Source organism: Rutilus rutilus (genome assembly GCF_951802725.1).
Source record: "Rutilus rutilus genome assembly, chromosome: 8".
In the NCBI taxonomy this organism is placed as follows: domain Eukaryota; kingdom Metazoa; phylum Chordata; class Actinopteri; order Cypriniformes; family Leuciscidae; genus Rutilus; species Rutilus rutilus.
Genome location: NC_140222.1, coordinates 47,518,998 through 47,535,177, shown reverse-complemented (window position 1 = coordinate 47,535,177; position 16,180 = coordinate 47,518,998). Strand labels below are relative to the sequence as shown.

General features: G+C 47.5%; 1 protein-coding gene across 1 annotated transcript in view; it reads right to left on the bottom strand.

Moving 5' to 3' along the window:
• LOC311295562 (uncharacterized protein) overlaps positions 1–16,180 on the bottom strand; it is a 157,560-nt gene that overhangs the window by 34,581 nt on the left and 106,799 nt on the right. Inside the window, exons 38-44 of the mRNA XM_084417035.1 lie at positions 15,503–15,538; positions 15,176–15,223; positions 14,604–14,639; positions 14,278–14,325; positions 10,478–10,519; positions 9,914–9,949; positions 9,588–9,635 (exon numbers count right to left, since the gene is read on the bottom strand). Coding sequence (XP_084273161.1) covers positions 9,588–9,635; positions 9,914–9,949; positions 10,478–10,519; positions 14,278–14,325; positions 14,604–14,639; positions 15,176–15,223; positions 15,503–15,538 — 294 coding nt within the window. The remainder of the gene's footprint in view (positions 1–9,587; positions 9,636–9,913; positions 9,950–10,477; positions 10,520–14,277; positions 14,326–14,603; positions 14,640–15,175; positions 15,224–15,502; positions 15,539–16,180) is intronic.

Here is a 16,180-nt window from a genome sequence, read left to right as displayed (position 1 = left end):
TTAAGGGAGCAAGGAGGTTGAACCCTCCACGCATCTCTTCCATACCCTCTTGGGACCTATCTCTGGTGTTAACAGCACTTCAGAGACCTCCCTTTGAGCCCCTACGGACAGTGGAGTTAAAAATTCTGTCTCTCAAGACATTTCTCTTGCTTGCACTGGCTTCTATCAAGAGGGTAGGGGACCTGCACGCTTTCTCGGTAGACGAATCGTGTCTGGAATTCAGGCCGGCTGACCCTCAGGTGACACTGAGACCTCGGCCTGGATATGTGCCGAAAGTTCCTACTACTCCCTTTCGAGATCAAGTGGTGAACTTGCAAGCGCTGCCGCTGGAGGAGGCAGACTCAACCCTAGCTTTTCTCTGTCCAGTCCGCGCCTTACGGACTTATCTGGACAGAACGCAAAGCTTTAGAACCTCAGATCAGCTCTTCATCTGTTTCGGAGGCCTGCAGAAAGGGAAGGCAGTCTCTAAGCAAAGGCTGGCCCACTGGATAGTGGATGCCATCATCTCTGCGTACGATACCCAAGGTGTACCTTGTCCCCCAGGGTTGCATGCCCACTCCACCCGGAGTGTTGCTGCTTCCTGGGCGCTGGCGCAGGGTGCCTCGCTGGCAGATGTTTGTAGAGCTGCTTACGTGTTGAGCCAGTAGCTTCTCAGGTGCTCTCTTCAAATAGAGGGCACCCTTGAGTCAAGCACACTCATGTCGGCTTGCTACGTACCTTTAGGGTTAGGGTTACCTAAATCATGGAGCAAAGAGGACACTGACACCCGACAGACTAGACAGAGCAGGTTCCCTATCGTTCGGTCACTACGACGTACGTCGTGGTGAACGACGAATAGGAATCTCGCTAGAGAGGCCAATCTACTTCGAGTGAAACTAAAACAAGCTGTAGCGACAATGGCATCTGCTTTTCAAATTAAGGAATCATGTGACGTCAAAACACATCGTCTTTGTCCTTACTGGTTAATAATTACCCTACAAGGACCAATTTGCCAGCGCCAGTTTGGCTGGGTCTCCCCCAACTTTACAACCTCATGACACACACACCCCCACACACACAAAACCTCCTTTGAGTACAATTTCATGTAGAAATATGGCTCTTGAGTGTATACCTTCCGATATGTATGTGTGTGATTAGCTTTGCTTTATAGTAGAAGTGTGGTTTGTTAGAGTATAGGTTTGGATTCTAAATATTCACTGAAAGAAGTTCCTCAATAGTGTCTTGTGGTAATCCTACCTCAGACCATAAAACTTTACGACCTTGGCAAACCAACATTCCAACACATTGACACACATGGAACTTTTTTATGGAACTCTTCAGAGAAAACTCTTCAAATGTTTGATACATATTCCTTTGTTTCCCAGGTGCCTTCACTTGCCATAACGGAAACGCTGACAATTTTATTGTGTGTTTAATCAAACTTTACGTGTGTGTAATTAGGCATATAAATGTAACATTATGTTTCCCCGACCTTTATCTGTCATAATTAGTATCTGTCTGACCGTCCTGTTTTAATTCAACCCGTCGCACATAGTAAATATCAGTAACATGTATTGTTCTGGGTGTATAATCTTAAGAGGAAATATTAATTATTTCGCTCAGAAGACATATGGTAAAAGGGGGCGTGTTTTCTTCACACAAAGAAGACTTCTTCCCGCTACAGATCAGAAGTTTTGATTGGCTGTTGTCACCGAAAACAGGGCGTAAACAGATGTCTTTAAAAAGCAAGAGACCCTGTCTCTTCGCTCTCTCTCTTCTCTCATCGATCCCGCTGATCCCACTTCCTCTTCTCCGGCCTCTCTCACCCTGATCTCTCACCCTTCCTCCTCTTCTTCCCAGCGCAACGCTTCTCCAAGGAACATCTGAAGGAGGCCCTGGCCTTCTCTATCGAACGAACACATGTTCGAGTCGTAGCCGGCCTTTGCAACAAAGATTCTACAGCCTCTCCCTTCCCGGGAGACGAATCTGAACTTTCTCAGTAATATTACATTCAGTGAGCCTTTTCAAAGTTCCCGCGGCACTAGAAGACGCAGCAGAAAAAGGACACCGTCCGTGCTTTCTTCCTACCTCAGCATCACTCGAACAGAGAACAAACGTGCAAGTATATTGAATCCTATGAAAGCTAATTTCCTGGTGTCTCGTAAACTTAGGTTTCTGTATGTAATAATTACTAGCTTTTCCCTCCTCTTTATTTCTTTCTTTCTTTCTTTCATTTCATTCTGATCACTTATGTTATTGTTTGGTTATATGTTTGTTTGTTTATTGTTTGCATTTTACGTACGTTTATATTTGTAGATTATATAATCTCTTAGTGTGTGCCATTTTATTAATAAATCCATTTATACTTTTAACTGCCTCTGTGTTTCAAAATCCACCTTATAAGTCAATGAAATTTTAAAAGATCTGAAGCTACAAGCTCGTTATTATAGAATACATTGAGTAATTCTTAATTCATAAACTCAGAAAGTTTGATGTTCGTGGCCAGAAGATAAAACTTTCTCGGAGTTTGTAAATAAGTTACCCCTTCTTGACTGTGATGATCTTGCATCTATTCGCGGGACGAATTGAATTGTGATCAGACCAGTTACAGAACAAGGTAATCTCGATAATCGATAAAATAAATGTACATGCGACTTATGAATTATGACCATGAGTTATAATTATTAATATTTCCAAAATTCCCTATATTCTTGAGCTAATTCTATTTACCCCAGAGTCGTATTCGCTACAAAGCCAATGCACATTGGCGTGCAATCATTTGCATCAGCTGTGCAGCCTCGCAGCGCGGGTATTTAACGAGCAGCTGGTGTGATTGCACTTCAGCTTTTCGCTTCGGAGCCAAGCACTTCGATGCGTCTTCTGAGAGTGGAAGAATCGAGCCATTGGATCTCTCTTTCGGTGCGGGTGTCACAACACGGCAGCGGGGACAGTCTTCTTTGTGTTTGTTTGTCTTTCTCTTGAAAAAAAAAAAAAAACTGAGCAAACAAAAGCTGTTTTAACAGCTGGTAAGGTGCGCCGCGAGCGCTCAAAGGCTGTTATCACAGCTGGTAACAGCGCACAGACGGGTGCACATTCCCGTCTGTGTTCGCAGTGTCTGTTCCCCCTGTGTGTTTCGTACCAGTGAGAGCAGTCCCTAAAAAGAGCTTACACAGATAGAAAAGCATCTTTTTCAAAAAAGGAAAAAATGACTTTCTATCTGTGTGTTTCTGGATGCGGTCGTTACCTGGGTTCACAGGATGGTCACAAGCGCTGCCTCGTGTGTCTGGGTATTGAACACGCTGAGGCAGCGTTTGTGGATGAGTCATGTACCCATTGTGGGAAGATGACCATCGCGGAGCTACGGTCGAGACTCTTGTTCCTGCAAAGGGGCGGAGTCCCCGTGCCGCTGCCTCGATCCAATCCTCCTCAGAGGGTTGCTGCGGGCAGTGACATGGCTGACCTGAGGATTACGGTGAGCGCGTCTCCTTCGGGGAACCAACCCCCTAGGAGCCCTCACCCCTCTCATGCTCCGCAGCCAGTTGAGCCCCCATTGGAGAAAGCTGGACCATCCTCGCGGTGTGTACCGGTTGTCTCCTTTGAGGCTCCCTGTGAAGACCAGATGTCGATCGCGGCATCGGAGGGTGGGTCAGACTCGGCGCCCAGGGTTGCCTCCGACGACGACGCGGCGCCGTTGCCTCCTTCGGGTGTGTCAACGGTGCCTGAGACGGACCCGGAGATGATGGCCATGCTTTCCCGGGCCGCCAACGGGGTCGGGCTCGTGTGGAACCCTCCACCGTGTCCCGAACCCTCGAGGTTGGACGATTGGTATCTCGGGGTGGCGTGCGCTGGTTCTCAGCAACCCACCCCAGTGCCTTTCTTCCCGGAAGTGCATGAGGAGCTTGCGGGGACGTGGACGGCACCTTTTACTGCCAGAAACCGTTCCGGTGGCTCCTCCTCCCTCACCACCCTTGATGGCGGGGCAGCTAAGGGTTACACGCGCATCCCGCCAGTGGAACGGGCCGTTGCCATGCAACTGTGCCCTAACTCCACTTGGCGTGGAGAACCGTGTCTCCCTTCACGGGCCTGTAAGTACTCGTCGGATCTAACCGGCAAGGCTTACAAGGCCTGTGGGGAAGCTGCCTCTGCCGTGCACGCCATGGCGTTGCTGCAGGTTCATCAGGCCAAGGCACTGAAAAACCTGCACGAGGGTGGTCATGATCCCCAAGTTCTTCAGGAACTTCGTATCGCGACGGACCTCGCGCTTCGTGCGACGAAGGTGACCGCGCGGTCGGTGGGTCGTGCGATGTCCACCATGGTGGTCCAGGAACGCCATCTCTGGCTGTGTCTGGCAGACATGCGGGAGTCTGACAAGCTCCGGTTCCTGAACTCCCCCCGTGTCCCAGACCGGCCTCTTCGGCGACGCGGTCGAGAACTTCGCCCAGCAGTTCTCGGCTGTACAAAAGCAGACCGAGGCCATCCGTCACATCCTGCCGCGGCGGCCAGCTGCTGCTCCCACCCCTCCGCCTGCGGCTCCTCAGTCTGCTCGTCGCCGAGGGCGGCCTCCTGCGTCTGCCCCTGCTCCCGCGCCGCAGCAGCAGCCTCCATCCAAACGGCACCGTGGAGCCAGTCGCAGGCGGACCGCCCCGCCCGTCCAGGACCCTGCTAAGAAGGGCGGCAAGGCCAGGAGCAAGCGGCCCTAGGACGGGCGACCCAGAGATGGCAGGGACTGCTCTCCAGGAGACGATGACTGCATCGCTCCATCCCCCGGAAGAGGGCCGGGTGGAAAATCTTTGTTTTCCTTTTCTTTTTGTTCCGCCGCTGGCCTCAAAACCAGCGGTACCCAAATTTTCAATAAAAGAGCAGTTTCTTCCGTCTCTGGGTCCGAAGAGGGCCCGGAGAGCAGTGGGGGGAGAGAATCCTCACCACTCTCATCCGCCTCTTCTATCGCCAGCAGGCAGCAGTGTGCAGTTCGAGAACGCAACCCAGCCGTCTCCTGCACCTCCGGCCTCGTGGAACCAGGTAAGTGTTGCACAGCACACTCAGACTCCGCTACGGGCCGCCTCCCAGAGAGAGCCTCCCGAGCCAAGCCCCTGTGTTCCACCTCACTGCCCCACTCCGGGTACGCCTACGGTCCCCTTGGTCCCGCTTGTACGGTCTCTGCGAGCCTGGCTAGCGCTCCCCAGTCCGTCTCGCTGGCTCATTCGGACCATCAGGCTCGGCTATGCGATTCAGTTCGCCCGGCGTCCCCCCAAGTTTCGGGCCATCCACTCCACTACAGTGAGAGCAGCCGATGCCCATGTCTTGCGCGCGGAGATCGCAGTCCTACTGGCGAAGGACGCGATAGAGCCGGTCCCTCCAGCCGATATGAGGTCAGGGCACTACAGTCCCTACTTCATTGTACCCAAGAAAGGTGGTGGGTTACGACCGATCTTGGACCTGCGAGTTTTGAATCGGAGCCTTCACAAGCTACCGTTCAAAATGCTCACGCAGAGACGCATTTTCGAATGCATCCGTCCCCAAGATTGGTTTGCAGCGATCGACCTGAAGGACGCGTACTTTCATGTCTCGATTCTTCCTCGACACAGGCCGTTTCTGCGCTTTGCGTTCGAGGGTCGAGCATATCAGTACAAGGTCCTGCCCTTCGGGCTGGCCCTGTCTCCCCGAGTCTTCATGAAAGTCACGGAGGGGGCCCTTGTTCCCATGAGAGAACAGGGCGTTCGCATTCTCAACTATCTCGACGACTGGCTCATACTAGCACACTCTCGAGATCAGTTATGCGAACACAGGGACCTCGTGATCAGGCACCTCAGCCAGCTGGGCCTTCAGGTCAACTGGGAGAAGAGCAAACTCGCCCCCGTGCAGAGGATCTCTTATCTCGGTATGGAGTTGGATTCGGTCGCACAGACAGCGCGCCTCACAGAGCAACGCGCTCAGTCGGTGCTGAACTGCTTGAACACATTCAAGGGCAGGACGGCGGTCCCACTGAAATTCTTTCAGAGGCTCCTGGGGCATATGGCAGCGGCAACAGCGGTAACTCCGCTCGGCCTGCTCCATATGAGACCGCTTCAGCACTGGCTTCACGGCCGAGTCCCGAGATGGGCGTGGCATCACGGCACTCACCGGGTGGCAATCACACCGCAGTGCCGCCAGACCTTCAGTCCGTGGTCAGACCTCTCGTTCCTCCGGGCAGGAGTCCCCTTGGAACAGGTGTCCAGGCATGCTGTGGTTTTCACAGATGCCTCTGCCACGGGCTGGGGTGCCACGTACAACGGGCATGCAGTGTCAGGGGTGTGGACGGGCCCCCAACTGCACTGGCACATCAACTGCCTCGAGTTGTTAGCAGTACGTCTCGCTCTGAGCCGCCTAAAAAGGCCGCTACAGGGCAGAGACGTGCTGGTCCGCACGGACAACACTGCGACCGTTGCGTACATCAACCGACAAGGTGGTCTACGCTCCCGTCGCATGTCGCAACTCGCCCGCCATCTCCTCCTTTGGATTCAGAAGCATCTGAGGTCGCTTCGAGCCATGTATGTCCCTGGTGTGCTCAACCGTGTGGCCGACGAGCTATCACGAGCTGTGCTCCCGGGAGAATGGCGACTCCACCCCCAGGCGGTTCAGCTGATCTGGAGAGAGTTCGGAGAGGCTCAGGTAGACCTGTTTGCCTCCTCAGAGACCTCCCATTGCCAGTTGTTTTATTCCCTGACCGAGGGGACACTCGGCACGGATGCACTGGCACACAGCTGGCCCCGGGGCCTCCGCAAATATGCATTTCCCCCAGTGAGCCTACTTGCACAGACCCTGTGCAAAGTCAGGGAGGACGAGGAGCAGGTCCTTCTGGTGGCTCCCTATTGGCCCACCCGGACTTGGTTCCCAGAACTTATGCTCCTCGTGACAGTCCCTCCCTGGCCCATTCCTCTGAGGAGGGATCTTCTGACTCAGAGACGGGGCACCCTTTGGCACCCGCGTCCGGACCTCTGGAAACTCCATGTCTGGTCCCTGGACGGGACGCGGAGGTTCTAGGTGACTTACCCCCAGAGGTACTTAACACCATCACTTCTGCGCGAGCGCCGTCTACAAGACGTGCGTACGCCTTGAAGTGGAACCTGTTCGTCGAGTGGTGTTCCTCCCGCAGAGAGGACCCCCGAAGATGTTCGATAGGGTCAGTGCTTTCCTTCTTGCAGCAAGGGTTGGAGCGAAGGCTGTCTCCCTCCACCCTTAAAGTACATGCTGCTGCTATTTCAGCATATCATGACCACATAGATGGCAAAACGGTTGGGAAGCAAAACCTGGTCGTCAGGTTCCTTAGGGGGGCGAGACGATTAAATCCTCCTCGCCCCCCCTCCATACCCTCTTGGGACCTTTCCCTGGTGCTCCGAGCACTTCAGGATGCTCCCTTTGAGCCTTTGCAGTCAGCAGACTTAAAGCTTCTCTCCTTGAAGACTTTGCTGCTGGTTGCACTGGCCTCGATCAAGAGGGTAGGGGACCTGCAAGCATTTTCGGTCGACGAATCGTGCCTAGAGTTCGGGCCGGGTGACAACCATGTTGTACTGAGACCCCGGCCTGGCTATGTGCCCAAGGTTCCTACCACTCCCTTTAGGGATCAGGTAGTGAACCTGCAAGCGCTGCCCCTGGAGGAGGCAGACCCAGCCCTGGCTTTGCTCTGTCCCGTTCGCGCTCTGCGTATGTACGTGGACAGAACTCAAGGCGTCAGGACCTCAGACCAGCTCTTTGTCTGTTACGGAGGCCAGCAGAAAGGGAAGGCTGTCTCCAAGCAGAGGATGGCCCACTGGATAGTGGATGCCATCGCCTTGGCTTACCAAGCTCAAGGCGTGCCCTGCCCGCTCAGGTTGCATGCACACTCCACGAGAGGCGTTGCATCCTCCTGGGCGCTGGCACGTGGCTCCTCGCTAACAGATATCTGTAGAGCTGCGGGCTGGGCGACACCTAACATGTTCGCTAGATACTATAGCCTACGTGTAGAGCCGGTGTCCTCCCGTGTTCTCGCCCTAAACGGGTAGAAGCACTGAGAGTACCGGCTCTGTCGGCTTGCTGCACCCTACTGTGCACCCTTGTTGCTCCAGAGTCAAAACCTGTCGAGTCCTCCAAACACCCTCGGCCCGGACATGGCGGAGCGTCCAGTGCCAGGCCTTTACCCGCTGAATCCTTGAGAACCGGGTCTAGGCTGGGTCCCATATGTGTGACCCTACGGGGATCCCATATGTGTATATCTTCCACGGCTGCTCCTAACGGAAGCCCGTGTCTTCCCTTGGGCTAAGTCACCCACTATTCATATGCAGTACAACCCTTGGGTTAGTCCATATGTTTTTTCCCACATAACTCTTCTTAAGAATGTGGGTTCCGCAGCGTTCCCCTCCCTCAGTTCGGGCACGCTTCCCAGTGTTATCCAATAATCCCACTGTATGGGTTATCACGGAACAACAGTGAGGGATACTCTCGGTGTAAGCCCTCTCCTATCGTCCTTCAGGCAAGAAGGTGTAGAGGCTTACTCAGGGTGCTGGATGGGGTGCAGCAGCTGTGGCACTTTGGTAGGGATTCCTATTCGTCGTTCACCACGACGTACGTCGTAGTGACCGAACGATAGGGAACGTCTCGGTTACATATGGTAACCCTCGTTCCCTGAGGGAGGGAACGGAGACGTACGTCCCGTCGCCACATCTGCCGCTACCCGCCGGGGCGACCAGCTTTTCAGGCTTGGCTCCTCAGCAAAAAACTGAAGTGCAATCACACCAGCTGCTCGTTAAATACCCGCGCTGCGAGGCTGCACAGCTGATGCAAATGATTGCACGCCAATGTGCATTGGCTTGTTTTAGTTTCACTCGAAGTAGATTGGCCTCTCTAGCGAGATTCCTATTCGTCGTTCACCACGACGTACGTCTCCGTTCCCTCCCTCAGGGAACGAGGGTTACCATATGTAACCGAGACGTTACTTTTGATATAATAAAAAATCTCAGGTCTCAGGTTCTATCCATTTTATTACGAAATTCAGGCAATAAATAAGAAAAATTAACATGTAGGCTATCTACTGTAGCCTACCTAATATTTATCCAAAGAGTCAATATTGAATCAAGATTGGAATCAAATCCCAAGAATCGAATTGAAATCGTGAAAATTGTGTAAAATTCTGTTTAGTTACCAAATGTTTTGACAATCACAATTACACCTATTGTGATGCAAGTTGTTTGTTTTTCTACATCACCCCCAATCCATCCGTTTCTCTTGAGCAATTAAAATATCGTGATAATACCGTATACCGTGATAAAAGCTCAATCAATTAATCGCAGCATGAAAATTTGATACCGGCACATGCTATACACTAGTAAGTGTAATCGATGACTGTGACAGCTCTGACATGTGGCAAGAAATGTTTCCAGTACCTTGTTAAAATTAAGGCATAATACTGAAGGCAAAAGGGGTCCAACCTGGTACTAGCAAAGTATACCTAATTACATGACTGGTGAGTATGTATATCGTTATTTATTAATTTATTGTAATTGATTAAGACTAATTTGCATTTCTGTAGAGTTTTGAAATTATAAAACTAATGTTAAGGTCTCTTGAAAATAATAATATATTCTATAATACTATACCTTGCTCGGAAGAGCTCAGAATTCTTCTTGTATTGTTCAAGTTCATCTCTAGAAATTAAAATATAACATATAATAATACACCAAATAAAAAATAAATTATTTTGTGATTTTAACTGAGAAAACTGTTATTTTTGTATTTGCAGAAAAACAGGTTGTGAAGATGATTTATATGCACTTTTATAAGTAGTATCCAGGTCTACAATACACTGAACTATGAGTTTAAATCATTTATTCATTACTTGGTGCACAAATATGTATACAACACATAACACATATGATTATAACACACTTTTAGTAATGTTGTAAATTACTTCAGTTTATATTACCTTGTTTGTTTCAGCTCCTCTTTGTATTGATTTTCTCTGTATTAAAAGAATACAAATGTATACAGTTATATAATAATACATGTAAAACAAGAATACAACTTTAAGGATGTCATTTAAGTGCTTGGCTCTATAATTATGGATTGCAGCTGTATGTATAAATATTATTATTTGGCATTTTTAAATTGATAGCACAGTACAGATGAACAAGAATGCAGTTGGGAGAGAGAGTGGGGAGAATAATCTAAAGATTTAGGACTGCATCTCGCTGAAAGCAATACAGTTCTTATATACACTAGTAAGAGCAGTCGATGACTGTGACAGCTCTGACATGTGGCAAGAAATGTTTCCAGTACCTTGTTAAAATTAAGGCATAATACTGAAGGCAAAATGGGTCCAACCTGGTACTAGCAAGGTGTACCTAATTACATGACTGGTGAGTATGTATATCTTTATTTATAAATTTATTGTAACTGATTAAGACTAATTTGCATTTCTGTAGATTTTTTTTTCTAAAACAATTGTTAAGGTCTCTTGAAAATAATAATATATTCTATATTACTATACCTTGCTTGGAAGAGCTCAGAATTCTTCTTGTATTGTTCATCTCTAGAAATGAAAATATAACAAATAATAATAATAATAGATGTAAAACAAGAATACAACTTTAAGGATGTCATTTAAGTTCTTGGTTCTATAATTGTGGATTGCTGCTATATGTATAAATATTATTATTTGGCATTTTTAAATTGATAGCACAGTACAGATGAACAAGAATGCAGTTGGGAGAGAGAGAGAGTGGGGAGAATAATCTAAAGATTTAGGCCTGCATCTCTCTGAAAGCAATACAGTTCCCTTTCAGTCGGGTAACGTTCGACTTAGTCTGTTGGGATCACGCCAGGGAGCCAGATGTCTTCGATATAGTATACAAATCAAGCCAAATGAGCTTTGGCAGGTGCGCAATCCACGCCCGGCCCTGCACTGTGGGTATAACAGGGAAGTGGATGCACCCACCATTCATTCTTTTCGCTTCAGAGCCGATCGGTTGTTACGTCGATATCTCTGAAAGTGTACTTTAATAACAAGCCTGTGTGTGTCAGCACTTCTGTTGGAAGCTCTCCCAGTGCTGACGTTACAGTGTGTGGCAGCGGTGATCGCGAGCTTCTGAATCTGTCATGGAAGGCACCCTTTACTGCCTTAAGTGACCAGGATGGCTCCTCCCCCCTCGCTACCCTTGAGTGCCGCACGCGGTGGAGCGGTCTGTTCTGGCACACCTGTGTCCGGCGGCCGCTACATCCAGCTCTGGAGAACTGTGTTTCCCCTCACAGGCTCTGGAGTCATTGTCTGCTTTGTCAGACGCGGCTTATGGAGCCTGTGGGCAAGCCGCCGCCGCCTCTATGCACGCCTTGGCCTTGTTACAGCTTTTTCAGGCTAAAACATTCCAGGACGTGCAAAAGGGTAGGCCAGACTGTCAGCTCATGGGTGAGCTCTGTAAGGCAACTGACTTGGCTCTTCGGAGCACAAGTGTGGCAACCTGCGCGATCGGTCTGGCAATGTCCACTCTGGTGGTTCAGCAGCGCGATCATTGGCTCGGTCTGGTTGATATGGAGGATGCGGACAAGGTTCGGATCCTGGACTCCCCAATTTCCCAGACGGGGTTGTTCGGCGACGCTACAGTGGGTGATGCCCAACAGCCTTCTGTAGCTCAGTCGCAGGTGGAGGAAGCCCGTCACACCCTGCCGCGACGGCCTGCTGAGCTTCTCACCCCGTCGCCGCTAGCAGTCACTCCACCAGCATGTCGCCGAGGGCGCCCCCTAAGGCTGCTCAGCCTGTTAGGCCCCCGCCACAGCTCGGGCCTCAGCATAGAGCTAGCCATAGGCAGGCTGCCCAGCCTGTGTCAGATCTTGCCAGTCCAGGAGGCAAGAGTAAGCGTCCCTGATACAGGCCAAACAGGGTTGGGGACGAAAGTTTCTCTGGTGGTTGTTGTTTCACCATTGTCTCTCTGGAGTACAGTTGTTTCCGAATCGCCAAAGGCACAGAAATTCTCAACCCTGGGTTTCAAGAGGTTCAGATTATCAGACACCCCAGATCAGTCTGGCCTGTCTCAATCCCCTCTTGTGTCGCCAGTTGGCAGACGAGTACGGTTCAAGGACCCAGGTTTGTCTCCTCCCGTACTCAATGCCACCAAGTGGAGGCAGGTTCGTGTGATACGTACACAGACCCCCTCCGGACTGCCTTAGGGCCCTCCGGGTTGGGTCCCTGCCCTCCACTTCCCTGCCCTCCTCCTGGTACATCAGTGGTGCCACGAGCCCCCCTGGTACGGTTTCTGCAAGCCTGGAAAGACCTCTGCAGACCGTCCAGCTGGCTCCTGAGCACCATTGCACGTGGCTATATGATTCAGTTCCACCGGCACCCACCCAGATTTGCTGGCGTTCGCTCCACGGTTGTGAAGAGCAGATCTGCCCCAATCTTGCGTGCGGACATTGCTGTCCTACTGGCAAAGGATGCAATAAAACCGGTTTCTGTAGCCGACATAAAGTGAGGGATTTACATCCCTTACTTCATTGTGCCAAAGAAAGGAGGCGGATTAAGACCAATCTTGGACCTACGCATCTTGAATCGGGCCCTTTACAAGCTCACGTTCAAGATGATAGTACTCAAGGACATATACAGATGTGTCTGTCCAGGAGATTTGTTTGCAGCGGTAGACCTGAAGGACGCGTACTTTCACATCTCCTTCCTGCCGCGACACAGGCCATTCCTGAGGTTCACGTTCGAGGGTCGGGCGTATCAGTACAAAGTCATAGCCTTTGGACGGTCTCTGTCCCCCCGCGTCTTTACGAAGCTCGCAGAGTTGGCCATTTCTCCCTTGAGAGAACAGGGCGTTCGTGTCCTCAACTACCTTGACGACTGGCTGATACTGGCTCAGTCGCGGGAACAGTTGTGTGAACACAGAGACTTGCTGCTCCAACATATCAGTCTATTGGGTCTTCAGGTCAACTGGGAAAAGAGCAAGCTCACCCCCGGGTAGAGTATCTCTTTTCTCGGTATGGAGTTGGACTCGGTCAAACAGACGCATGTCTAACGGAGGATCGTGCCCAGTCGATTCTGAACTGCTTGGATACATTCAAGAGCAGGAAGGTGGTTCCACTGAAATACTTTCAGAGGCTCCTGGGGTATATGGCTTCCGCTGCGGCAGTCACGCCGCTGGGGTTGTTACATATGAGACCACTTCAGCATTGGCTTCTTGTCCGGGTCCCATGGAGGGCGTGGAAAGACGGCAGGTTCCCGGTTGCGATTGCCGGAAAACCTTCCAACTTTGGTCAGATGCTGTGTTTCTCCGGTCCGGTGTGTCCATGATACAAGCGTCCAGGCATGCGGTGGTGTTCACAGATGCCTCCAAGACAGGTTGGGGGGCCACGCACGACGGGTATGCAGTAGCAGGACGCTGGACAGGTGAAATAAAAAAAGCCTGTCCAGACCTCGGAAAGAGGTCAATAAAACTGCAGGTGAACAATTATTTCACAGAACGTTACATTTACCTCAGGAAAGCCATTCAATGACCAACACGTTAGTTGACTAGAAAAAAATAGGAGTATTTTGCTAAATATGTGCACTATATTACATTTGTATTATATTTTTACTTGTGTCATAATTGTTATTATAATGAAAACTAAATTATATTTAATTTAATTTGTTAATTTTTAACCTTTAATAATACCAGCTGACAGGGCTCTCTGTATGTTTACAGCATTATGTGAGATTTATTATTTCTTGAGAAAAATTAACATGTAGGCTATCTACTGTAGCCTACCTAATATTTATCCAAAGAGTCAATATTGAATCAAGATTGAAATCAAATCCCAAGAATCGAATTGAAATCGTGAAAATTGTGTAAAATTCTGTTTAGTTACCAAATGTTTTGATAATCACAATTACACCTATTGTGATGCAAGTTGTTTTTTTTCTACATCACCCCCAATCCATCCGTTTCTCTTGAGCAATTAAAATATCGTGATAATACGGTATAACGTGATAAAATCTCAATCAATTAATCGCAGCATGAAAATTTGATACCGGCACATGCTATACACTAGTAAGTGTAATCGATGACTGTGACAGCTCTGACATGTGGCAAGAAATGTTTCCAGTACCTTGTTAAAATTAAGGCATAATACTGAAGGCAAAAGGGGTCCAACCTGGTACTAGCAAAGTGTACCTAATTACATGACTGGTGAGTATGTATATTGTTATTTATTAATTTATTGTAATTGATTAAGACTAATTTCCATTTCTGTAGAGTTTTGAAATTATAAAACTAATGTTAAGGTCTCTTGAAAATAATAATATATTCTATAATACTATACCTTGCTCGGAAGAGCTCAGAATTCTTCTTGTATTGTTCAAGTTCATCTCTAGAAATTAAAATATAACATATAATAATACACCAAATAAAAAATAAATTATTTTGTGATTTTAACTGAGAAAACTGTTATTTTTGTATTTGCAGAAAAACAGGTTGTGAAGATGATTTATATGCACTTTTATAAGTAGTATCCAGGTCTACAATACACTGAACTATGAGTTTAAATCATTTATTCATTACTTGGTGCACAAATATGTATACAACACATAACACATATGATTATAACACACTTTTAGTAATGTTGTAAATTACTTCAGTTTATATTACCTTGTTTGTTTCAGCTCCTCTTTGTATTGAATTTCTCTGTATTAAAAGAATACAAAATGTATAATAATAGATGTAAAACGAGAATACAACTTTAAGGATGTCATTTAAGTGCTTGGTTCTATAATTATGGATTGCAGCTATATGTATAAATATTATTATTTGGCCTTTTTAAATTGATAGCACAGTACAGATGAACAATAATGCAGTTGGGAGAGAGAGTGGGGAGAATAATCTAAAGATTTAGGACTGCATCTCGCTGAAAGCAATACAGTTCTTATATACACTAGTAAGAGCAGTCGATGACTGTGACAGCTCTGACATGTGGCAAGAAATGTTTCCAGTACCTTGTTAAATATATATCATGAAGAATTAAGGCATAATACTGAAGGCAAAAGGGGCTCCAACCTGGTACTAGCAAGGTGTACCTAATTACATGACTGGTGAGTATGTATGTCGTTATTCATTTATTGTAACTGATTAAGACTAATTTGCATTTCTGTAGATTGTTTTTTTTCATTGTAAAACAATTGCTGAAGTCTCTTGAAAATAATAATATATTTATAATACTATACCTTGCTTGGAAGTGCTCAAAATTCTTCTTGTTTTGTTCAAGATCATTTCTAGAAAATGGAAATATAACAAATAATAATACACCAAATAAAAATAGATTATTTTGTGATTTTAACTGAGAAAACTGTTATTTTTGTATTTGCAGAAAACCATGTTGTGAATATGATTTATATGCACTTTTATAAGTAGTATCCAGGTCTACAATACACTGAACTATGAGTTTAAAGCATTTATTCATTACTTGGTGCACAAATATGTATACAAAACATAACACATATGATTATAAACACACTTTTAGTAATGTTGTAAAATACTTCAGTTTATATTACCTTGTTTGTTTCAGCTCCTCTTTGTATTGATTTTCTCTGTATTAAAAGAATACAAATGTATACAGTTATATAATAATACATGTAAAACAAGAATACAACTTTAAGGATGTCATTTAAGTGCTTGGCTTTATAATTATGGATTGCAGCTATATGTATAAATATTATTATTTGGCATTTTTAAATTGATAGCACAGTACAGATGAACAAGAATACTGTCAGGGTTTACAGTTGAAACAGACAAGATGGTAAGTTTAAAGGTTTAATTGCAGAATGAAACGGAGATGCAGACAATAGGTGAGTAACAGTAACACAGATAATCTTGAATGGTCTTAGCTGAATGGTAAAGTCTCTCTTTCTTTCTTTCTTGCAGATGGTGATGACGGAGGATCGATGAAGAAGGTAGGCAGACAGATGAAGGATGATAGCGTCTCGGGTAAGGAACCAGTTGAGTGTTCGGGGAGTCTGAGTGTCATGAATTGACGAGACCAGACGATGACTGAAGGGTGAGTGCTGAATATAAAGGGGTGAGATGACGAGGTACAGGTGATGATGATTACTCAGGGGAGAGTGAGTGCAGGTGTGAAGACACGAGGGATGCTGGGAAGTGTAGTGAAGTGAAGACAGATGGTGAAGGTGGTGAATGTGACATTACTCCCCCCTCCCGGAAGGCGCGTCCTC